The sequence below is a fragment of the Mobula hypostoma genome, chromosome 6 (genome assembly GCF_963921235.1).
Source record: "Mobula hypostoma chromosome 6, sMobHyp1.1, whole genome shotgun sequence".
NCBI lineage: Eukaryota > Metazoa > Chordata > Chondrichthyes > Myliobatiformes > Myliobatidae > Mobula > Mobula hypostoma.
The window spans coordinates 182,552,435-182,578,441 of NC_086102.1; the positions used below are offsets into that span (position 1 = coordinate 182,552,435).

The 26,007-nt window shown below is 42.6% G+C and overlaps 1 protein-coding gene across 3 annotated transcripts in view; it reads right to left on the reverse strand.

Annotated features, from left to right (window-relative positions):
- Positions 1-3,959: 3,959 nt before the first annotated feature.
- The window catches only part of LOC134348654 (dehydrogenase/reductase SDR family member 9-like), a 35,642-nt gene continuing 13,594 nt past the window's right edge, over positions 3,960-26,007 (reverse strand). Inside the window, exons 1-5 of one of the 3 annotated variants that reach the window (XM_063052391.1) lie at positions 22,175-22,254; positions 20,684-21,004; positions 10,520-10,778; positions 8,108-8,271; positions 3,960-4,455 (exon numbers count right to left, since the gene is read on the reverse strand). In XM_063052391.1, coding sequence (XP_062908461.1) covers positions 4,232-4,455; positions 8,108-8,271; positions 10,520-10,778; positions 20,684-20,996 — 960 coding nt within the window. In that variant the 5' untranslated portion in view covers positions 20,997-21,004; positions 22,175-22,254 and the 3' untranslated portion in view covers positions 3,960-4,231. The other 2 variants (XM_063052390.1, XM_063052392.1) reach the window with 2 other exon arrangements.

The following is a 26,007-nucleotide window of genomic DNA, read 5'->3' on the forward strand; positions in this document are numbered from 1 at the left end:
TATGAAACAGCAAAAGATTGGAGTTTTAGAGTTTATATAGCAGAGAAACAGGTCCTTCAGTGCAACGTCGTGCCGTCCAAAGTGTCTCCCTGAGGTATCCCACTTGCACAGTTTGCTGTCTTCAGCACACTGCACTCTGGTTAAATGTGGTCGTTCACTGATTGTGTTATGGTTATTGTTCTATAATAATTCTATGCTGCAGAGAGTTGTGGACTCAGCCAGATATATCTCAGGCACACCGTCACTAGTATCTATCTGAGGTGCTGCCAGAAGAAAGCAACATCTGTTACCAAAGACCTCACCATCCAGGCCATGGCACCTCATGGCAGCTACCATTGGTCAAAAGGTCCAGAAGCTGAACTTCCACATCACCCGGTTCAAGAATTACTGATTCTCCGTTCTCTAATCTATCACAATAACATGACCACTTTTGCAAGTCAGTGGGCTTCTTATCTTTGTTCTAATTATTTTATTTATTTAAAATCAGGTATAATTAATGCTTCCCTTTCTCGCTGTCTGTACTCACCGGAATTTAGAAGGATGAGAGGGGGTGGATTTCATTGAAACCTTTCAAGTATTGAAAGACCTGGATAGAGTAGATGAGGAAAGGATGTTTGCCATGGTGGGGGAGTCTAGGACGAGAGAGGCACAGCCTCAGGATAGAGGGGTGTCCATTTAAAACAGAGATGCAGCCAGAGTGTGGGGAATTTGTGGAATTTGTTACCACAGGCAGCTGTGGAAGCCAGATAGATGGGTGTATTTAAGGCAGAGATTGATAGATTCTTGATTGGACATGGCACTTAAAGCTTTTGACCTGTTCCACTTGCGCACCACCGATGTAGATGGGGTTGTGCGGTCCGCTAATCCTTCTGAAGTCAACAACCAATTCCTTCGTCTTGCTGACGTTGAGGGATAGGTTATTGTCTTCGCTCCATGCCACCAGGTTCTTAATTTCCTCTCTGTACTCAAACTCATCATTACCCGAGATACGGCCTACAATTGTTACAAAACCAGCAATGAAGAATCCTTCTACATCTGAGTGCGACAGTATTCCTGAGTCTCCACCCAGGACTTGCATGGCTGACAGTCGTGAAACGAGAAGAAGCTACTGACATTATGAAGGAAACCCTGAACACCAGCAAGAGATGGAGGAACTTTATTACTGTCCTAAATGGCAGCAGCATTAGGTAGTAAAACTTTGCATCCAATCCACATCCTTTGCATTAATGACCGGTTGAAAGGCAGTTGTAACTTTGCTGTGAATGTCTAACTCTTGCTGTTTATGCCATAGAAAGTTTTACGAGGCAATACAGAGTGAAAACTACTTTTCTAGTTAAACCACATGCAAGGATGTTGTGGCATCTCTCAGTCTTCCAGCATTGCTTTACACTGCTCTCTCTCTCACACTTTACACTGCTCTCTCTCACACTTGCACTCCTCAGTCTCATTCTCTCCTGCTATAAGCTTCACAGACTCTTCATCAACACACACAAAATGGTTGAAGAACTCAGCTGGTCAGGCAGCATCTATGGAAATGAATAAACAGTTGACGTTTTGGGCTGGCACCCTTCTTCAGAACTGGAAAGGAAGAGGGAAGACGCTAGAATAAAAAAGGCAGAGAGAGGGGAAGGAGGATTGCTAGAAAATGATAGGTGAAGCTAGGTGGATGGAAAGGACTGGATATGAAGAAATCTAACAGGAGAGAAGAGATGACCATAGAAGGAAAGGAAGCAGGGGGGGACCCTGGGAAAATGATAGGCTGAAGTAGGGCGGGGGAGGGAAAATTTTTACTACTGGATATTTTTTACAGTCTTTTTATCTTTCCCTCTCATTAAACCATTTCTCCCTCCTCTCCATATCCAGCTATTTGAGTGCTAATGTTATCACTATCCACTCTCCTCATTGCGTTCTATCTCCTTACAACCTTTACCAATGTGTTTCTCGCCACACTGACTCTACCACTTACTGCTTTTCCTGGCCAACGTATCCCCGAATCTTTCAATATCTGTCAGATTTTTAAACATTTATTTTCACTTCAGCTTGGCACTTTGTTCTCTAAAAGATGAGGTGGATACTTTCTTTGAACTTTGGATTTGTTTCTGTTTTCACTGTGATTTTAAAGGCATCCGTTAGTCTTGCGAGACCATGGATCTGCGCCTGGAAAGTCTTCACTCTCCAGAGCGCAGGCCTGGGCAAGGTTGAATGGAAGACCAGCAGTTGCCCATGCTGCAAGTCTCCCCTCTCCACGACACCAATGTTGTCTGAGGGAAGGGCATTAGGACCCATACAGCTTGGCACCAGTGTCGTCGCAGAGCAATGTGTGATTAAGTGCCTTGCTCACAGACACAACACGTTCCCTCGGCTGGGGCTCGAACTCCTGACCTTCAGGTCACTAGTCCAACGCCTTAACCACTTGGCCACGTGCCCATCACCGTGATATTATGTACAGAATCCTACTGGTCTTGTACTTATTAACAGTGGCATTATAATGATTTACTGGAGATGAATTACAAGCCATCAGTGGATGGGGGTTCAATGTGATCTCTCGTGACATTGTTCTGACCAAATATTTTAATTTTCAACGTTTAATTTTGCACATTATTTTGAACTTTGAATGTGTTAAGATAATTGACCGTTCATTTATTTTCCAAAGATGCTGCCTGTCCTGCTGAGTTCCTCCAGCATTTTGTGTGTACTACTCTGGATATCCATCATCTGCAGAAACAATCACTTATGTTTAAAAATTGAATGAGCTGGGTTTTTTTTGGCCACAGACTTCAAACACTTTCCAGAGACTACACGCTTCCTTTCAGAGGGAATGGTCATCAGAGAATAATCACAAAGCATTATTATGGATTTGCTTCTGACTAGGTTTAACATTGAATTACAGATATATAAATAGTTATTTGTTCTGTCTTTTTTTAAACCAAACATTGTCTATACTTTGGGTTCCTATCAGAAAATGAAAAAAGGGAAATACATCACTCTTTAAAGAGAAAGATTGTGTGGGCATAGGTATACCGTGAGTATACAGTAATCTGCAAAGGTCATAAACAGTGCCCACCAAAAGTATTCGCCCCCTCCCCCCCGCCGGGAGTTTTCATCTTTTATTGTTTTACAACATTGAATCGGTGGGTTTAATTTGGCTTTTCGCTATTCAGTGACGTGAAAGTTTTATGGTATCCAACTCCTGACTTGTGCTTTTCAATAGCCTTTTCACAGAGTTGTTTAGAGTGTTCTTTTGTCTTCATGGTGTAGTTTTTCCCCAGGATACTGACTCACCAACAGTTGACCCTTCTAGAGACCGGTGTATTTTCACTACAATCAATTGAAACACCTTGACTGCACACAGGCCTCCAAAAACAAATCTCCATTTAACCAGCTCTGTGACTTCCAAAACCAATTGACAGCACCAGTGATTACTTGGTGTCTCACGTTAAGGGGGAGGGGTGAATACGTACGCAATCAGTTATTTATGTTTTATATTTGTAATTAATTTAGATCACTTTGTAGAGATCTGTTTTCACTTTGCAATTAGCCTGCAGGCATTTCATCAGCAGTCGAGGTAACATTCTCAGTGCAGAGTTTTTGGTGTTTCTCTCTGGGACTGCTCACATTTAGGTAGGAGTCCATTGCTTGCCTCGGTCCTGATTGGCTACCCCTCCAGCTGAACTTGAATTACTGTCACCGTCCTGTAAACTTAACCAGTCTGGCCATTCTCCTCTGACCTAATCATTAGCAGGCATTACTGTAATCATTACTGTCTCTCACTGGATGTTTCTGGGAGCTTTCTTTACACAATTCTCTGTAAACTCTAAAAAGACTTGAAAGGATTCACTCACTGCCTTCCAAAAGTTCAACTGGGTGGCTGAGGAACATTTCTTAACATTTGTAAAATATATATTTATACAATACAACAAACTACAAAATCAAGAAAGACACATAAATCAATTTGTGACCTTTTATTTTTGACCAGAACATTGAAACGTCAGCAGTGATAAATGCCTTTTAATTGATAACACCTCAAAATCCACACCTCAAATTTACTCCAAATTTTGATTCTATTCTCCAAAATCTTTGATAGTTTTGAAAGTTAAGATACTGACTGACACCAGAGAAAGGAATAACATTGCCTGTTTTCTATGATACAGAAAGAAAGGGATCACATCATATTTTACATTAGTGTCACTAGTACTATTTCCTCTTCATCATACTCAATCCCAAAACAATGCTAAAAGAGAGCTTTTGCTGGCTTGATTTTATCTCTACTGAGCAGAAAATCAGAGATAGTAGTTGGCATGTAAGAGAGAGGAATCCAAAAAATCTTTGCATCGATTCCAGCAGAGTACCGAGTACGAGGATGAAGAGAAGTCAGAGCATGGTTCAGGCACCACACCACTTTCATCAAATCTGTGTTTAATTGCTTCTCCACTTGCGTTGTCAGTTTTAAAGAGACTGTAAAACAATATGAAAAGTACATTTAAAGAAAATTGTTTTTCAACTATGATATTGATAAGCACCATATATAACAGATGGCAGAGTATTAGTGATACATATTGTTTGCACAAAGGAAAGGTGAAGTGTTTTCAGATAGATTTTATTTTCCTAGGAATCTGCTAATTTTTGTGATGAGTTGTTGACTTGTGCAGTAAAGGCTCACTCTCGGTGTTATGTTTTGTAACTCCAAACCAGGAAGATCTGGGAGTCCGAAACAAGACCACAAGACATAGGAGCAGAATGAGGCCGTCTGGCCCTCGAGTTTGCTCCGCCATTCAATCATGGTGGATCCTTTTTACTCCTCCTCAACCCAGTTCCCAGCCTCCTTCTTATAACCTTTGATGCCATGTCCAATCAAGAACCTATCAATCTCTGCCTTAAATACACCCAGCATCCTGGCCTCCATAGCTGCAAGTGGTAACATGATTACAGTGAATGGCGGTGCTGGCTCGACGGGCTGAATGGCCTACTCCTGCACCTATTGTCTATTGTAACAAATTCACCACACTGGTGAAATGTGGTCTAACTCTGAGCTTACTTTTAGCGAGGCGCACGTGCATCATGTGGTAGTGTGATGACATTTGTAATTGCCATAGTTTTACATTTTTACAAAACTGTTTAATCAATCAATATATACACAAGATTACTCAAATATTGTTGAAATACACAACAACCTGTATGCTCTCACAAGAGGAAACAGGTGGAGTTCCTGCCTCTTCTCCAAGAAATGGTTCTTGCTACCTGAAATCAAACAGGAAGTCCCTGACAGACCTCAATTTTTATATCTCCAGCCTCTCACTCCAATAAAATCCCATTTTATTACTCCTCGTGTCTCTTGTAACCCAGGTGACTGAGGAAGAATTTAATGGATTCTTTTTCTTCAATTAATGCTGGGTATATCGGCTTCCTCTCCTTCTAGGAGACTGCATGCAGCTGCTGCTAGTGGGCTGGCGGTTTGAGGAACTGGGATGCAACCATGCAATCTAGAATGAATGGACCATCTGTACTCCTTCCTCACATTCATTTTGCATTATTACGATATATAGAATTACTGAAACTGTGTGTATTAACGCTCCAAATTGTGGTTCCATTCTCTGAAATCTTTGACAGTTTAAAGTCAAGATTCCTGACTCACACCACCGAAAGGGATAATGTGGCCTATTTTCTATGATACAGGAAGAAAGGAATTTTTAAATGAAATTTTACGTCGGTGTCACTATAGACACATCAGTAATCTATCTGCTGTTGTGTCAATAGTTTAAGGTCTACAGACACAGCAGTAAATAAGGTTGAAAGAGTACAGAGAAAATTTACAAGGATGTTGCCAGGTTTGGAAGACCTGAGTTATAAGAAAGTATTAAATGAGTTAGGACTTTATTCCTTGGAGCGTAAAAGATTGAGAGCAGATTTGGTATACAAAATTAGGAGGGGTACATATCGGGTAAATGCAAGCAGGCTTTTTCCCCACTGAGGTTGGGTGGGACTGCAACCAGAGGTCATGGGTTAAGAGTGAAAAGTGAAAAGTTTAGAGGGAACCTGAGGGTTGTAAAAGAGTGGAACAAGCTGTCAGCACAAGCGATAACGTTGCTTGTTTCTGGTATGTTACAGTAAAATATGCTTGAAACATATTGGAAATGTTGAAATGTTTCTAATATTTATGCTAATTTGATATGATTTTGATTGAAATTGGGTAATCAAAGACAACACCTGTGTACGACTCACACAGTTGTACTGGGTACAGAGCAAAATGGGGCCAATTTGAGTTCTCTTGCAAAATTCTGCTGTAACAATTCTATGATTCATTTAATTATGAAATTCAAAACATGGGATCTGTATGCAGGTAGTATTTTGTATTTTCATCTTTTAACTTTCAGATCCTGGCTTGAGATTGTAGTGCTGTGTTGGTCATACTTGAGATTAGAACTTGAACAACTTCCTGAGCAAGAGGAAAAGAGACCACAGGTTGCAGGCAACTGTGCAATTATTGAGCTGCAAATGCTAATATGAAATCCTTGAAGTGGGGTGTGAGGCCTTCTTCAAAATTAGCATCTTGTACCTTCAAGTTTTTATTGAAAACGATGGTTCACAAGGTTAACACAGATGGTTGATTACAAAGGAGAGATATAGTACAGCAGTGGTGCTGCTGAAAGATACATGCTTTGTGTATGGGAGGATGAACAGGAAAGATGGCAGCATCAGTTTTTGCAGACCCAGGTGACCTTCCAGTTTGTCCAGGAGATAGCTTTTTCTTCTTCTCGTGTCTTTCTTTTCTGTTCAAGGTGTCTGGGGTTCTGTCAGAGCCTGTGAGCTACTGCTCAAACGACGGTTCTTCACAAGCAGTGGGCCTTTGAACCGGCTGTGCAGCCTGGCGCTTTCCTATCTCCAGGAGCTGCCTACAAGACTTGCACCTTCGGGTCCGGACCCGTAGACGACCAGGTTCTTCCCTGATATCGCCATGGAAACGTCATGGGAGACTGAAATATTGGGACAGCAGACAGTGTGTGCTGCTGTCAGAAGAAGGCCCCTGTACTCGATTCATCCTCTAACCTCCACCCCCCCACCAAACCGATGGTGAGTGAGAGCCGTCAGGGTATTTGGAGAAGTGACTTGGCAGATTGCAACATTGGACCAGAGAGCTGCTGGTCTCTGCACTCTTTGTTGAGTAATTTAAATTAATCAATCACAAACATCAATCATCAGCCAGCACACCCAGTAAATTTTAACAAATACACTTTATAGATATTACTAATTCTATGACATTAATATACATTTGATACAGAGAGGAAAGTAATAAAAAAAAGGCGCCAACATTTATCAAAGTCCAAGTTCTTTGCGCGCTACGTTGGAGCTCAATTCGACTTCAGACGACCACCCGAATTCCGTCGACTCACGGCTCGGGACCACCCTGAGTGATCGACCGGAGTCTCTCCACACGTCCGCGGTCTTCCTCGTCTCTCCTCTGACTCCCCGCCAAAACTCAGTCCACAGTCATATCATACAGCATGGTATCCGAAAACAAAACGATACATAACCACCCATTGGCTAATAGAACCCTGTTATCTCATTTTAAAGAAAACAACTGTTAGCGCAAACTCTCTTCAGCGTTGAAGCACAACAAAGCCGCATTCCCCAGATTAACATAACAAAGTCGCCATTTTAAATGTAACAAAACAAAGACCCCGTACACTTGCATGATGGGAGGGTGGTGGGGTGGGGAGGGAGAGGAAATCAGTGCCTCAGCTGCTGCTTGTGCATGGAAGGTGTGAAGGAGAGGCTGGGCTTTACGTTTCTGAAGTTTCTATCATTCATTCTTTGGGTTTTATTGTTTTGTGAATGTCTGTGAAGGTTAAGAATTTCAGGCTGTATACATTCTCTATATTAAATTGAACCAATTCATTTGAACAATTTATATATAAACATAAAAAACTCAAAAAATGGATTTTGCATTTTCTACACTATTCTGCTATCTCCAGGTGAAGCATAGCAGTGGATGAATAATATTTATTGAGACAAGCTTCCTTTAGGTAATGTATCCATTTGGATCACAAGTTCATAATTGGATATCTTTAATTAAAAACATCTAAATATATATAAGATAAAAACAACTAACCTTTATCCACGAAATCATGCCCGTATTCTTCTTGTACGTCTGGTGGTAACCTACTCCACAACCTGTTCATTTGCTGCACTATGTAGTCTATATTAGTCAAGGATGTTTTGAAAAAACCTGGCTCAATACAAGCTACTTTCACTCCAAAACACTTCACATCTCTCCTGCAAAATTACAAAATAAAACCATCATGTTGTTATGAACTTTTATCTACCGGCTTTTGTTTACTTTGTCCTTTTTTATTTTATGTATTATAATGTTCAAGCTGCTTTAAATGATAGACTATGAGGGGACCCAGTCAATCTTTTATGAAGTAATAATAATAATAATAATAATAACAAAGTTATACAGCATTTTTCCTGCAGAAGATGTAATTCCAGGTGATTTACAAAGAGTAAAGATTAAAAATGAAAATAAAACACAAAATGATGTTCATTAAAAAAAGGTTGAATAAGTAGGTAACACACACAAAATGTCTGAGGAACACAGCAGGCCAGCCAGCATCTATAGAAAGGTGTACAGTCGCTATTTCTGGTTGAGATTTCTGTCTCAAGTGTTTCCAGCGATCTGGCCTCCACAGCCATATGAGGCAATAAATTTCACAGATTAACCACTCTCTGGCTAATGAAATTCCTCCTCATCTCTGTTGTAAATGGACGTTCCTCTATTCTGAGGCTGTGTCCTCTAGTCTTAAACTCCTCCACCACAGGATACGCCTCCACATACTCTCTGTCCAGGCCCTTCAACAATCAATGTTTCAATGAGATCACCCCTTAGTCTTCTGAATTTCAGTGAATAGACATCTGAAGCCAGCAAACACTCCTCATATGACAAACCTTTCAATCCCAGAATCATTTTTGTCATCCTTCTTTGAACACTCTCCAATATCAGCAAATTTTATCTTAGATAAGGGGCTTAAAACTGCTCACAGTACACCAAGTGAGGCCTAACAAATGTTTTATAAAACCTCAATTACATCCTTGCTTTATATTCTAGTCCTCTCGAAATGTATGTGAACATTACATTTTCCATCCTCACCACAAACTCAAATAAAAAATTAACCTTTATGGAATCTTGCATGAAATCCCTTTGCACCTCAAATTTTTGTATTTTCTCTCCATTTAGAAAATAGTCTTCCCTTTTATTTCTTCTCCCAAAGTGCATGACGATTCACTTCCCAACACTGTATACCATCTGCCAATTCTTTGCCCATTCTCTTAATCTGTCTAAGTCCTTCTGTAGCCTCTCATCTTCCTCAAAACCACCTGCCCCTCCATGTATCTACATATCGTTTGCAAACCTGGCCACAAAGCCATCAATTCTGTTATACAAGTCATAGATATATAACGTAAAATAGATGTCCCAACACATACTCCAGTTATACACCACTGGTCACTGGCAGCCAACCAGAAAAAACTTGCATTATTCCCACTATTTCTCTCTTGCCAATCAACCACTGCTTTATCCACACGAATATCTTTCCTGTAATACCATGGGCTCTTAGCTTCTGAAGCAGCCACGTGTGTGGCAACTTGTTAAAGGCTTTCAGAAAATCCAAGTATTCAACATCCACCAGTTCTTCTTTATCTATCCTGCTTGTTATTTCTTCAAAGAATTCCAACAGATTTGTCAGGGAAGTTTTTCACCCAAGGACACCATGCTGACTTCAGCCTATTTTATCATGTGTTTCCAAGTACACTGAAACTACATCCTTAAGAATCAGTTCCAACATCTTCCCAACCACTGAGATCAGACTAACTGGCCTACAGTTTCCATTGTTCTCCCTCCTCGCTTCTGGAAGAGTGGAGTGACATTTGCAATTTTCCATTCCTCCAAAACCATGCCAGAATCAATTGGTTCCTGAAAGATCATTAGTAATGCCTCCAGAATCTCTTCAGCTACCTCTTTCAGAATGCTGGGGTATATACCATCTGGTCCAGGTAACTTAGCTACCTTCAGACCTTTCAGATTCCCAAGAACTTTCTCCTTAGTAATGACAACTTCACTCACTTCTATCCTCTGACATTCTCAAACCTCTGACGTACTGCTAGTGTCTTCTACAGGGAAGACTGATGCAAAATACTCATTCAGTTCATCAGCCATTTCCTTCTTCCCCCATCACTAACATGGAGTCTAAAGGGAAGAGGGAATATACAAGCACTCTGGTCCCTGACTCCAGCCACAAAGATGACAAATTTCCTGGCCCCTGGTGCTCTGGTCCCCAAGGCCTGGTACCAGGTCTTGGCTCAGGGCTCACTCTCAGTTCCTGGCCGATATCCTGGAGCAGGAGCAAGTCAGATAGTGAACCACCAGGATTCCCGAAAAACAAAACGCCAGATTAAAAGAACTCTACTCTGTTATGTTGATACATAAAGAGAAATATCAAGTAGAGCATCTTAATTTCAAACTCACCTGAGACTGTCATTGAAGGCTTCTACACCAAATTTAGAGATGCAATATGCTCCACTTATTGGGGATACCCTTCCAAATACACTTGCAATATTCACTATTCTGCCTCGTGCCCGCTTTATCAGTGGAAGTACACTTAGTGTGACCTCAATAAGTCCAACCAGGTTGACATTCAGCACGGCTCTGTAATCATCTATCATAAGCCAGTCAACAGGTGCAAGGGGGTTCATGATGCCAGCATTGTTAACCAGCCCCCAGAGTCCTATAATTGTTGAAATGAACAAAAAAAAAGATTTAATGTCAGATTACCCTTTATTATAATTGCTCTAGTGTTACAGGTTCATCATGCTCCTTGTCTTATATTTAAATTCTTGGTGGAGTAATGGATGAATAGTAACTATTAAAGTGTTTAATTAACTTATAAGTGTTGGTACGTGGCCAAGTGGTTCACAGAACATAGAACATAGAATAGTACAGCACAGTACAGGCCCTTCGGCCCACAATGTTGTGCCGACCCTCAAACCCTGCCTCCCATATAAGCCCCCACCTTAGATTCCTCCATATACCGGTCTAGTAGTCTCTCAAACTTCACTAGTGTATCTGCCTCCACCACTGACTCAGGCAGTGCATTCCACGCACCAACCACTCTCTGAGTGAAAAACCTTCCTCTAATATCCCCCTTGAACTTCCCACCGCTTACCTTAAAGCCATGTCCTCTTGTATTGAGCAGTGGTGCCCTGGGGAAAAGGCACTGGCTACCCACTCTATCTATTCCTCTTATTATCTTGTACACCTCTATCATGTCTCCTCTCATCCACCTTCTCTCCAAAGAGTAAAGCCCTAGCTCCCTTAATCTCTGATCATAATGCATACTTTCTAAACCAGGCAGCATCCTGGTAAGTCTCCTCTGTACCTTTTCCAATGCTTCCATATCCTTCCTATAGTGAGGTGACCAGAACTGGACACAATACTCCCAAGTGTGGCCTAACCAGAGTTTTATAGAGCTGCATCATTACATCGCAACTCTTAAACTCTATTCCTCGACTTATGAAAGCTAACACCCCATAAGCTTTCTTAACTACCCTATCCACCTGTGAGGCAACTTTCAGGGATTTGTGGACATGTACTCCGAGATCCCTCTGCTCCTCCACACTACCAAGTATCCTACCATTTACTTTGTACTCTGCCTTGGAGTTTGTCCTTCCAAAGTGTACCACCTCACACTTCTCTGGGTTGAACTCCATCTGCCACTTCTCAGCCCACTTCTGCATCCTATCAATGTCTCTCTTCAATCTTTGACAATCCTCTACACTATCTACAACACCACCAACCTTTGTGTCGTCTGCAAACTTGCCAATCCACCCTTCTACCCCAACATCTAGGTCGTTAATAAAAATCACGAAAAGTTGAGGTCCCAGAACAGATCCTTGTGGGACACCACTAGTCACAATCCTCCAATCTGAATGTACTCCCTCCACCACCACCCTCTGCCTTCTGTAGGCAAGCCAATTCTGAATCCACCTGGCCAAACTTCCCTGGATCCCATGCCTTCTAACTTTCTGAATAAGCCTACCCTGTGGAACCTTGTCAAATGCCTTACTAAAATCCATATAGATCACATCCACTGCACTACCCTCATCTATATGCCTGGTCACCTCCTCAAAGAACTCTATCAGGCTTGTTAGACACGATCTGCCCTTCACAAAGCCATGCTGACTGTCCCTGATCAGACTATGATTCTCTAAATGCCCATAGATTCTATCTCTAAGAATCTTTTCCAACAGCTTTCCCACCACAGACGTAAGGTTCACTGGTCTATAATTACCCAGACTATCCCTACTACCTTTTTTGAACAAGGGAACAACATTCGCCTCCCTCCAATCCTCCGGTACCATTCCCGTGGACAACGAGGACATAAAGATCCTAGGCAGAGGCTCAGCAATCTCTTCTCTCGCCTCGTGGAGCAGCCTGGGGAATATTCCATCAGGCCCCGGGGACTTATCTGTCCTAATGTATTTTAACTCCAACACCTCCTCTCCCTTAATATCAGCATGCTCCAGAACATCAACCTCACTCATATTGTCCTCACCATCATCAAGTTCCCTCTCATTGGTGAATACCGAAGAGAAGTATTCATTGAGGACCTCGCTCACTTCCACAGCCTCCAGGCACATCTTCCCACCTTTATCTCTAATCGGTCCTACCTTCACTCCTGTCATCCTTTTTTTCTTCACATTACTGTAAGAATGCCTTGGGGTTTTCCTTTACCCTACTCGCCAAGGCCTTCTCATGCCCCCTTCTTGCTCTTCTCAGCCCCTTCTTAAGCTCCTTTCTTGCTTCCCTATATTCCTCAATAGACCCATCTGAACCTTGCTTCCTAAACCTCATGTATGCTGCCTGGTGTCTGTCTGGTGATCTGAAGGTCGCTAGTTTGAGCCTAAGCTGAGGCAGCGTGTTGTGTCCTTGAGCAAGGCGCTTAACCACACATTGTTCTGCGACGACACCGGTGCCAAGCTGTATCGGCCCTAGTGCCCTTCCCTTGGACAACATCGGTGTCGTGGAGAGGGGAGACTTGCAGCATGGGCAACTGCCGGTCTTCCAAACAACCTTGCCCAGCCCTGCACCCCGGAAACCTTCCAAGGCGCAAATCCATGGTCTCACGAGACTAACGGATGCCTATTATAATTGATTTAGAAGGATAAGCTGAACACTGTGTTAATGAACACATATTGTTTGAATAAAACACAGGCATGAGAACAAAAGATCAAAGAGTTTTACTGTTTCTGGGTCTCTCTATGCTTATCACACTTGTATTTACTGGGGTGCCTTTCACTGATTTTTTGTACTTTGCACTGACTGGAAGTCACGATCAGAGCTTGGACCCAGGGGTGGTTTCATGAGTGAGTCGAAATTCCGAGCTCCCCCGACACAGCAACAAATAGTATCTAAGAATCGTGAGCTCTGAAATCTTTGTATTTTGTGTGCTTTATTTGTGCTTTCTATTTTATGAAAATAAATAGGCTTAAATTACTTTATTGTTCTTGTATGCTTGTTAGCACATCTCCTGGAAACACAGATTGTTTGGGTCTAATCAACCAAACCCACTACACTCGCTCAAAAGACTGCAAGTGCCACAGATCAAAAGGATGCCAGGAATTTAATGGAACTGACTCGCTCTAGATGCAGGGACACCTTTTCTGCCTTCACTCAAGAGCTTTCCCCGTTTCCTTAAGCTAGGCAGATAGGTAGACTCCATTCCCAGTGTAGTTATAGTTTGAAGACTGTTTTAATGATCACCAATATATCACAGTATGCAAGCAGCTGAGTGAAAAGACAGTATTTTAGGCATTCTCACAAAAGACGAATTCAAATATTGATCAAAACTCCTTTGACTCCGAACAAAGTGCTTCCTGCTTCAGAATGGTCAATCTGATGATGACGGTTAGTTGCTAACAACACAAATAAAAGTAATCAACAACAGCTGCAAACTTACAATTAGGCATAGAGAGCTCGTAGCTAGAAATAAAACAGCAAACTAAATGGGTGGGGTGGGAGGGGGTGGACATAACAGTACCTCCACCCTCCAGAATCAGAAAGACAGGTGTGTTAAGAGGGCCTGAAGGATCACTGGGGACCTGAGTCACCCCAACTCACAAACGGTTCCAGCTGCTACCATCCGGGAAACGGTACCGTAGCATAAAAGCCAGGACCAACAGGCTCCGGGACAGCTTCTTTCACCAGGCAATCAGATGAATTAATTCATGCTGATACAATCCTATTTCTATGTTACACTGATTGTCCTGTTGGATATACTATTTATTATAAATTACTATAAATTGCACATTTAGACGGAGACGTAACAAAGATCTTTACTCATGTATATGAAGGATGTAAGAAATAAAGTCAATTCAATTCAAAAGTCTAAGAAATAAATTTAATCACGGCAGTGGATTCCAATTAATTGAGCCATCGGTTAATCAGTCTCCTATTTGACACAAAGAATAAAAACAGAAAATCGAGAAAACAGCCAGGATGCCCTTTCTTTATTTGGAACATCATGGTGTTTAATTGGGACAGGAGACTGTTGCTGAGCTGTTCCTAATTAGAGTCAGTTAACTGATGGTTTGTCTCTTTCTTTGTATACCTTTTAAACTATTTCCATGAAACTTTGACTTAATTGTGGTACTCACTTACCTGAGCCAAAATGTACTGTTCCTGCTGTGTCCTAACCAACCAGAAATCAAATCAGAACAGTCACTCCAAAGACAACACGGAATTCAATCAACCTACAGAAAATGTCAGCAATACTCTTAAGAGCATGGAAACCATATCTAACAAAGGATTCATTTATTGAGATAGAGTGTGAACAGTCCCTTGCGCCCCTTAAACCCACGCCACTCAGAACTCCCCCGATTTAACCCGAGCCTAATCACAGGACAATTTACAATGACCAATTAACCTACCAACCAGTACTTCTTTGGATCGTGAGAGGAAATGGAGTCACCCAGAAGAAACCCACATGTACACGGCGAGTACGTAGAAACTCTTACAAGCAGAGGCGGGAACTGAACCAGGGTCAACTGTATTGTAAAGTGCTGTGCTAAACACTACACCACCGTGGATCTCCTGCCTTTGGAGGCAGAGCACAGGAGGATAACATGACATCCCCTTAGACTCAATAGGATGAATGGCCTAATTCTGCTCCTATTCTTTATGGTCTTATGAAAACATCCGTGCAAACTGTAACAGAGTTAATGCTTCAGATCCAAGACCCTTCATCAGACGTAGGTCAATGAGAAAATAAATTGGCTTTCAGTCGCAGAGAGGATTGGAAAGGCATGGAATTGGCAGTAGTAATATCTGTATATTTGCATGCTCCTGAATCATTGATTGTGTGCCTTCAGGCTTCTGCATGTCCTCCCTTATGGTAGGAATGAGAATGAAGCATAACTTGGGTGGTGAGAGTCCTTAATGATGGATGCCGTCTTTTCGAGGCATCGCTCTCTGAAGGTGTCCTGGGTACTACGGAGTCTAGTGCCATGATGGAGTTGACTAAGTTCACAACTCTTTGCAGCTTGTTTCAATCCTGTGCAGTAGACCCCCGCCCCCCACCCCAATACCAGACAGTGATGGAACCAGTTAGAATGCTTTCCATGGTACGTTTGTAGACATTTGTGAGTGTTCTGGGTGACATAAAATTCTCCGTGAACTCCTAATCAAATATAGTTGCTGCACTTAATACTCCAAATGTGACGCAACTACTGTTTTACATGCTTCAATATGAACTCCCAATTTGTACACTCAATGCCCTTCTGCTATCTTTACCACCTCATCCACCCATGTTGCCACTTTTAGGGAGTTATGCACCTGCACCCCAAAATCCAACTGAAAGCCTGTGTCCTTAATGCTCCTACCATTTACTTTCCTCTTGCGTTTGACCTTCTAAAATGCAACACCTTCAATTCGTCCAATGGTGGGGGGGCCTAGGGCCAGAAGGCACAGCCTCAGAATAGAGCACTATACATTTAGGATGAAGGTGTGGAGGAATTTCTTTAGCCAGAGAGTGGTGAATCCGTGGAATTTATTGTCATGGGCGGCTGTGAAGGCCAAGTGGTTGGATATAGTTAAGGCAAAGGTTGATGCATTCTTGATTAGTCAGGGCATGAAAGGTTATGGGGAGAAGGCAGGAGGTTGGGGCTGAGAGGGAAATGGATCAGCATTGATGGAATAACAGAGCAGACCCAGTGGGCTACATGGCCAAATTCTGCTCCTATGTCCTATGGAATTCATATTGAATTTTACACACAGGATTAATTCCATGAACATGCCTGTCCCAAGCCTTTTAAGGTGCCTTTTCTCTTTTTGTTGCTATTATGATACATGAGTTTCACTTGAAAGGCTAGCATTTCCTTCCAAATTGATATCCCCTTCATAAAGATATGGAGAACCATCTGCTTGAACTGTTGTATATCGGATGAAGATATGTATGTTGGTTGCAAGTTGCAGGGTTTATATTCAATGATGTGGAAGTGCCAACATATTTCCAAGACAGAATGTGAGTGATTTCGAGTCAATGGTGTTCCTATAAGCATGCTGGCTGTGTTTGGGAGGTACTAATGGACAAGCGTAGATGAGCACCAAAAAGACAGTCTGTAATGATCAATAAGCAAACTGTTTAGAATCAAATGACCTTGTCTCATGTCTCAGGGTGGAGTGTGTCTGCACCCAGACCACCTCTACCCCGGCATAATTTCTCTGTTGCCTGACCCACTCCCCTCCCTCGGCGCCCCACTGTCACCATTCCTATTTGCTCTTGCCAGATTTACATACTTGCTCCTTCCTCCATGTTGAGAAATACAGTACTGTGCAAAAGTCTTATACACCCTGGCTCTATGCGTATGTGTATTTTATATTTATATATAAAAGCCCCTTCAAATAGAGAATTTACAAATATGGAATATTACTGTATGCCTTTTCAGTTCTGAAGCAAATGTGATGGCTACCCTTTATCTCTTTTACCAATCAACTTCCCACTCCCTCCCACTCTCCCAGTTTCAATTATCATCGGCCACCTTGCACGTCTTCCTTCCTTCTATCTTCTTACTCTGAATTCTCCCCTTCCTTTCCAGTCCTGAAGAAGGGTCCAGGGGCAAAACGCCAACTGTTTATTCATTTCCATAGATGCTGCTTGGCCTGCTGAGTTCCTCCAGCATTTTGTTTTGTAGAACACCTTAACACTTTTTTATCTTCTCTATTTGGTGTTGCACTGTACTGCTGCCAGAAAATTGACAAATTTATCAACAAAAGCCACTGATATTAAAACTGATTTGATTACTGAAAATTTTCAAAACGCATTTACTGCTTTACATTTTTAAACATATGGTGATATCACGTGTCATGTGTAAGAACATGATTGGACAGAGTTATGAGCATGCGTAGAAATGAGAGAATGATCTAGAAACTGTATGTTAAAGACGTACTTGCTGTTGTAAATAAAAGTTCTAGCTATAATTCTTCCAGAATATGGTTTGTTCTTAGTAACCCACGATACGTGTAAAGAACACAACATGGTGTCAGAAGTCGGTCTGGAAGAATAATTCGTTTCGCTAACATGGCAGAAGTGAAGATAATCGAACAAAAAGAGCACAAACTTTTTCGTTGTTTGCTAACAGCTTTAAAAATCGAAGTTCTGCAACCCCCATCAACGCTTCAGCTGACTGGAAACGTAGCTGAAAATTGGAAAAGATTTAAACAGCATTTTGAAATTTATTTATCGGTGATCGGAGCTTAAAATAAAACAGAAAAAACGAAAACAGCGATCCTACTCCACGTAATAGGGGATGAGAAAATGTAGATAATTTGAATCTAAAAGTGTTAATCGACAAATTTGAAGCATTTTGTATACCGAAGTGTGATGTGACGTATGACTGCTACAATTTTTTCTAATGTCGGCAGAGACCTGGGCAAACGATTGATCAATTTGTTAGGGAGTTGAGAAACCACAGTAAAAGATGCAAGTTTGCAGAGTTTACAGACTCTCTCATTAAAGACAGAACTGTTTGCAGCATTCTGGATAATGGTCTGAGAGAAAGACTATTAGAACTAGATTTGAATTTGGAAAAAGCTGTGGCACTCTGCAAAGCTTCTGAGTCGGTGACGTCACAGGCTAAAGAACTTTTTATTGAGAATTGCAACCTTCACGTTGTTGACAAACATATTAGAAAAAATAATAAAACGGCAACAAAACCGACAGAGAACAAGACGTCATCTGAAAGGAAAAAACTTTGTGATCGCTGTGGGCGGGAGCACTGACCTAAAAAGTGTCCAGCCTATTGGAAAATGTGCAACAACTGTGGTAAGAGTAATCATTTTTAATGCTGTTGCAGAAGTAAAAAGGAAATAAAGCACGTAAATGCTGTGCTTGAAAATGAACGTGAGTAGTTTTATATAGATGTGCTTTGTGAAAACAAACCAGTAAGAATGAGTGGACTTTGCCATTGCAAGTGAACCGAAATATTCTTCTGTTTAAATTAGATACTGGAGTACAAGTAAATGTTCTTGCAGAATCTGAGTTTAATGCATTAAAGCCAAGACCAAAGTTACATCAGACAAATATAAAAGTGACTGGGTATTCAGGTGCAGACATTCCAGTTAAAGGAACATGTGCGGAAAAAGTATCACACAAAAATATTGAGCACATACTTTCATTTGTGGTAGTGCCAAAAAATGTACAGTCAATATTGGGTTTATCTGCCTGAATTTGGTAAAAAGAGTCTTAGTCCTGGACAGTGATACAGAGTCAGAATACAATGGACAGAGGCTAAACTTGCCGGTACAGTACAATACGGATCTGAAGCCAAAGAGTGACAAGAATCAGGATCCAATTGAAGAAGTGAAAGCACAAGTGAAGGAATTGAGAAGTTTTATTGAAATGATGAAGTCTCAGCATAAAAAAGAAATTACACAGTTAATGGATGAATTGCAATTTCTTCTCAAAGACTTTCAGAGTTTTAGTTAACTGGTGCAGACCGGACAAAACAAGGAAATAACAACGAAACACAAGAACTGTGTGTACCACTTAGAAGGTCTACTTATGTTCTTCAACCCCCAGAGAGACTGATAGAGACATGTTAAATGATGCTTCTGTTTGTTTAATGTTGCTAATTGTTTTTCTTTTTAAGGAAAGGAAGATATGGTGACATCACGTGCAAGAACGTGATTGGAAAGAGTTATGAGCATGCGCGGAAATGAGAGAATGATCTAGAAACTGTATGTTAAAGATGTACTTGCTGTTTGCTGTTGTAAATAAACGTTCTAGTTTTAATTCTTCCAGAATATGGTTTGTTCTAGTAACCCACGACAGAACAGATTAGACCCTCTTTATTTGAGAAACAGGGACAGTTCACATTAAGCAATATGATCTAAGACAGGGGTAGGCAACCTACGGCCCGCGGGCCAGATCTGGCCCACAAAGGTATTTTGACTGGCCCGCAAGTAAATATTGAGATACTATGCTTATCTGGCCCGCGAGCAGTGTTTCCTTATTCTGAGTGTTTCACACAACCAACTGATGGACATGTATGGCGTCCTGTTACACTGGACCCAGGTTCCGTTTGGTTCCAAACCAAGCACTGGTATATACGAATATCGGGAAGGCAGACTACCTTATTAATATGTATTAGATACTCTCCGTGCATGCACAGGTTTTCAGATGGGATCATTCAAATTTGTAAACAGAAACAACGTCACTGTGTTTTAACAAGAAATCCACGCTAAATATCCAGATATTTACATGTGCTACGATACTTGTTGAATAACTTCCGTTACGAAATACAATCAAAAAAATTCCAACGGCAATGAATGCAAAACGCAGGAAGGTAGACGCTGAGTGCTGTAAAAGCAGTGAAAATGGAGGAGCTACCCGTGCCAGCTACAAAGTCTCAAAACGTATTGCAGAAAAGATGAAGCCTTTTACAAATGGAGAGTTTGTCAAAGAGTGCTTACTGGCAATGGTGGCTATTGTTTGTCCTGAAAATAAATCTTTATTTGCAGCTATCAGCCTGTCAGCAAGAACGATCACCCGGTGAGTTGAAGAAATGTCAGCAGATGTGAAAAGTTGTTTAAGGGATGCCTGCAATGAATTGCATTTTTTTTTCAATTGCGCTTGATGAGAGTACAGACTTGAGAGACACTGGTGTTTGCGGTGTTTGTGCGAGGACTGACCTCAACTTTTCAAATTTTTGAGGGGTTTATTCAATTAATTCCTATGAAGGATACGGTTACTGGAGCAGACATTTTTGAAGCTTTGCTGAAAATGATGTCAGAAATGAAACTTAATGTGTCGAAGCTAATTGGCATCACAACTGATGGGGCACCAGCAATGGTGAGACAAAAAAACTAAACTGAGTTCTGTGATTACTAATTAGCAACCTTGGTTAAGCACAAATGGTTTTCTAGCATGTGTTATTCACTAATTTGAGGCAAAACATAACTAGATGTATTTAAATGGATAATTCCAAAATTTCAAATTTTTTAATGGCATTTATCTGGCCCACTGTCCGCTCATTAATACGTGATCCAGCCCACTGAGGCAAAAAGGTTGCCGACCCCTGATCTAAGAATTGACCATTTCTATATGGCAAAGATGAAGGTTTAAATTTAAATTACCTTTTCCCTTTACCTCTGATTTTACAAATTCTGCTGCCTTCCCAATGCTCTCAGACTTGGTAACATCAAGTTGAATTGTTTTGAGTCTCGATGATGTCCTGCTCTTCAGTTCATCAGCACCCTTCTCAGTAAAACAGGCAGCCAGAACGTGGAATCCCTGCTGGTCCAGACGCTGGGCCAGAAGATTTCCAAAGCCAGAGTCACAGCCTGTGATGTACACGTGCTTGTCAAATATATTTGTTATCTGTTTCCTGTCTCTGTACCGCCAGTACAGGAAGCAAAGTACCAGCGACAGAATCAGATAGCCAAGCATTTCTGAAACTAGAGAAAAACATGCAGCATTTCAGAAACTATTTCAATTGTGTGAAGACGTTGAAAAATAATTCTGAGGTTCAACAAGTGCACTAGGGAACACAAGAGTCCAGAAAATTTGATGTAGTTTATTGGTAAGATTAGATCCTACTGTAAGGGAAATATAGATATGGTGATGAATTCTCAAACTAAGAAGTGACTTGCCTGATCTGGAGTCTTTCGTGAATGAAGCACAAGTGTCTAACCGATGGAAACAATATTGTGAAATGTGATGTTTCATCGTCTTTAGCACACCGTAAGCTACAAAAGCTTAATTGGCTTATCCTTTACTCATAGAAAAGTACAGGTAAGAAAGCGCCCTTCGATCCGTCCAGTCCATGCCGAAACCATTTAAACTGCCTACTCCCATTGACCTGAACCCAGACCATAGCCCGCCATACCCCCACCATCATAAACACTGAAATCCAGCTCGCACGCACCAGTTGTGCTGGCAGCTAGTTCCACACTCTCACAATCCTCTCAATGAAGAAGTTTCCCCTCATGTTCCCCTTAAACTTTTCATCTTTCAACCTTAACCCGTGACCTCTGATTGAAGTCCCACCCAACCTCAATGGAAAAAGCCAGCTTGCGTTTACCCTATCGATACCCCTCATAATTTTATGTACCTCTATCAAATCTCCCCTCTACCTTGTACATTACAAGAAATAAATTCCTAACCTACTTAATCTTTCCTTACCACTCAGGTCTTCTAGACCCAGGCACGTAGAACTTAACGCTGATAACTTCAACATGACGTTTTTGAAAAGTCAAATAAGGGTTTGACATGTACAATAAGTGGTCAGGCACTAGACAGGGTTGATGAACAGAAAAACCTCGACCCAGGTTGGGCACGTTTTATCGATGCATAGGAGGCTGTGAGGTGACCTAATTGAAATATACAGGATTATGTGTGCGATACAGAGAGGAGCTGAGAATTGCATATGGTGACGATATGTACTTTGATAATAAATTTACCCAAACTTGTTGCAGATGTGGTCATCACGAATCGCAATGGACTCATCAGCTCCCGCATCAGCCGCTACAGCACACCGCCTGATCCTGTATCCTTACTTCATTTCATTAGTTGCAATTTCATTAGTATCCCGCTACCAAACGTACCTCATCTTAGCTGCTACTCACCTGTCCCACAGACTGACAATGGCTACTGCAAAGCGTACTCCAGAATCTCTGGACCGAAAAGGTCAGAGTCCCAGCGTATCTCTGTCCCCTCCCACAATGGGAGTTCCGCTTAAACTTCACTTTTTATTGGCCCATGTGAAACTTGAAGCAAAAGGTTCTCGCAGGGAATCTCCTCGCAGCCCGTTTCCGCTCTGGACAGAAACGCTAAAGCAAAATTAACTATTCATAATAAAATATTCACAAGAATAAAGCGTTCCACATCTTTACATTCTTTACGTTCATGGTTAATGATTTCCATACTGGTCTAGCGCTGTTGTCAGTCACATGGCGCTCTCCTGTTTTATATTAAATACTACAAGAATTGAGGAGCTTCCTCACCACTCCCTCCCCGTTCGGCACTTCCCTCTGCACCAGGAGAAGAACCCTACACCTTGGGCTCGCACAGATTTCATCATCGCTACTCCAAAGTGAAAAGTACTCGCAACTCGCTCCCGTTTTCGCTCAAGCTACTCCAAAGTGAAAATCTCAGACTTCAAACGAAGAATGTGCGAACCGAAATCCGTGTCCGCTTTCGCATTGCCATCCCTGGTACTGAGGTCCACAGGTTATCACCAAGTCAGATACACTGGACTCCTAAGCAGACATTCTCCTCCAAATACCGTCATGTGAAGAGCTTCTCCGGGTGGATAAAGGAAAAGATTCAAAATGTGCTCGAGGCCTCCTGGAAGCAATGTGCTGTTAAATCCCGGTCAATGTCACTCACCCATGCTACGCAGGCAATCCTAAATACCACCTAAATTCTGAAGTTCTATGACTCTATCACAGCACCCGAGCAGTTTACAGAGTTGCTGACTGCCTTGTCACAGGGCTGCAAATCTTGTAAATTTTTTCATGAGTTGTTTTACTATAACACTTAAAGATCAATGTTTAATGTAAATATTACTATCAAAATACACATATGTTACGACATACAACCCTGAGATTCATTTTCCCGCAGGTGTACTCAGCAAATCTATAGAACAGTAACTAGAACAACAGGAATTTTGCAGATGCTGGAAATTCAAGCAACACACATCAAAGTTGCTGGTGAACGCAGCAGGCCAGGCAGCATCTGTAGGAAGAGGTGCAGTCGACGTTTCAGGCCGAGACCCTTCGTCAGGACTAACTGAAGGAAGAGTGAGTAAGGGATTTGAAAGTTGGAAGGGGAGGGGGAGATCCAAAATGATAGGAGAAGACAGGAGGGGGAGGGATAGAGCCAAGAGCTGGACAGGTGAGAGGATCATGGGACAGGAGGTCCCGGAAGAAAGACAATTGGGGGGGACCCAGAGGATGGGCAAGGGGTATATTCAGAGGGGTAGAGGGAGAAAAAGGAGAGTGAGAGAAAGAATGTGTGCATAAAAATAAGTATCAGATGGGGTACGAGGGGGAGGTGGGGCCTTAGCGGAAGTTAGAGAAGTCGATATTCATGCCATCAGGTTGGAGGCTACCCAGACGGAATATAAGGTGTTGTTCCTCCAACCTGAGTGTGGCTTCATCTTTACAGTAGAGGAGGCTGTGGATAGACATGTCAGTATGGGAATGGGATGTGGAATTAAAATGTGTGGCTACTGGGAGATCCTGCTTTCTCTGGCGGACAGAGCGTAGGTGTTCAGCAAAGCGATCTCCCAGTCTGCGTCAGGTCTCACCAATATATAAAAGGACACATCGGGAGCACTGGATGCAGTATATCAGCCCAGTCGACTCACAGGTGAAGTGTTGCCTCACCTGGAAGGACTGTTTGGGGCCTTGAATGGTGGTAAGGGAGGAAGTGTAAGGGCATGTGTAGCACTTGTTCCGCTTACACGGATCAGTGCCAGGAGAGAGATCAGTGGGGAGGGATGGGGGGTACGAATGGACAAGCGAGTTGTGTAGGGAGCGATCCCTGCGGAATGCAGAGAGCGGCGGGAGGGAAAGATGTGCTTAGTGGTGGGATATCGTTGGAGGTGGCGGAAGTTACGGAGAATAATATGTTGGACCCGGAGGCTGGTGGGGTGGTAGGTGAGGACCAGGGGAACCCTATTCCTAGTGGGGTGGTGGGAGGATGGAGTGAGAGCAGATGTACGTTAAATGGGGAGATGCGTTTAAGAGCAGAGTTGATAGTGGAGGAAGGGAAGCCCTTTTCTTTCAAAAAGGAAGACATCTCCCTCGTCCTAGAATGAAAAGCCTCATCCTGAGAGCAGATGCGGCGGAGACGGAGGAATTGCGAGAAGGGGATGGCGTTTTTGCAAGAGACAGGGTGAGAAGAGGAATAGTCCAGATAGCAGTGAGAGTCAGTAGGCTTACAGTAGACATCAGTGGATAAGCTGTCTCCAGAGACAGAGACAGAAAGATCTAGAAAGGGGAGGGAGGTGTCGGAAATGGACCAGGTAAACTTGAGGGCAGGGTGAAAGTTGGAGGCAAAGTTAATAAAGATAACGAGTTCAGCATGCGTGCAGGAAGCAGCGCCAATGCAGTCGTCGATGTAGCGAAGGAAAAGTGGGGGACAGATACCAGAATAGGCACGGAACATACATTGTTCCACAAAGCCAACAAAAAGGCAGGCATAGCTAGGACCCATACGGGTGCCCATAGCTACACCTTTAGTTTGGAGGAAGTGGGAGGAGCCAAAGGAGAAATTATTAAGAGTAAGGACTAATTCCGCTAGACGGAGCAGAGTGGTGGTAGAGGGGAACTGATTAGGTCTGGAATCCAAAAAGAAGCGTAGAGCTTTGAGCATTTTTGTTGGATTTATGGAACAATCTATGTTCCGTGCCTATTCTGGTATCTGTCCCCAACTTTTCCTTCGCTACATCGACGACTGCATTGGCGCTGCTTCCTGCACGCATGCAGAACTCGTTGACTTTATTAACTTTGCCTCCAACTTTCATCCTGCCCTCAAGTTTACCTGGACCATTTCCGACACCTCCCCTTTCTAGATCTTTCTGTCTCTGTCTCTGGAGACAGCTTATCCGCTGACGTCTACTATAAGCCTACTGACTCTCACAGCTATCTGGACTATTCCTCTTCTTCCCTGTCTCTTGCAAAAACGCCATCGCCTTCTCGCAATTCCTCCGTCTCCGCCGCATCTGCTCTCAGGATGAGGCTTTTCATTCTAGGACGAGGGAGATGTCTTCCTTTTTTAAAGAAAGGGGCTTCCCTTCCTCCACTATCAACTCTGCTCTTAAACGCATCTCCCCCATTTCACGTACATCTGCTCTCACTCCATCCTCCCGCCACCCCACTAGGAATAGGGTTCCCCTGGTCCTCACCTACCACCCCACCAGCCTCCGGGTCCAACATATTATTCTCCGTAACTTCTGCCACCTCCAACGGGATCCCACCACTAAGCACATCTTTCCCTCCCCCCCTCTCTCTGCATTACGCAGGGATCGCTCCCTACGCAACTCCCTTGTCCATTCGTCCCCCCCATCCCTCCCCACTGATCTCCCTCCTGGCACTTATCTGTGTAAGCGGAACAAGTGCTACACGCCCTTACACTTCCTCCCTTACCACCATTCAGGGCCCCAAACAGTCCTTCCAGGTGAGGCAACACTTCACCTGTGAGTCGACTGGGGTGATATACTGCGTCCGGTGCTCCGATGTGGCCTTTTATATATTGGCGAGACCCGACGCAGACTGGGAGACCGCTTTGCTGAACATCTACGCTCTGTCCGCCAGAGAAAGCAGGATCTCCCAGTGGCCACACATTTTAATTCCACATCCCATTCCCATTCTGACATGTCTATCCACAGCCTCCTCTATTGTAAAGATGAAGCCACACTCAGGTTGGAGGAACAACACCTTATATTCCGTCT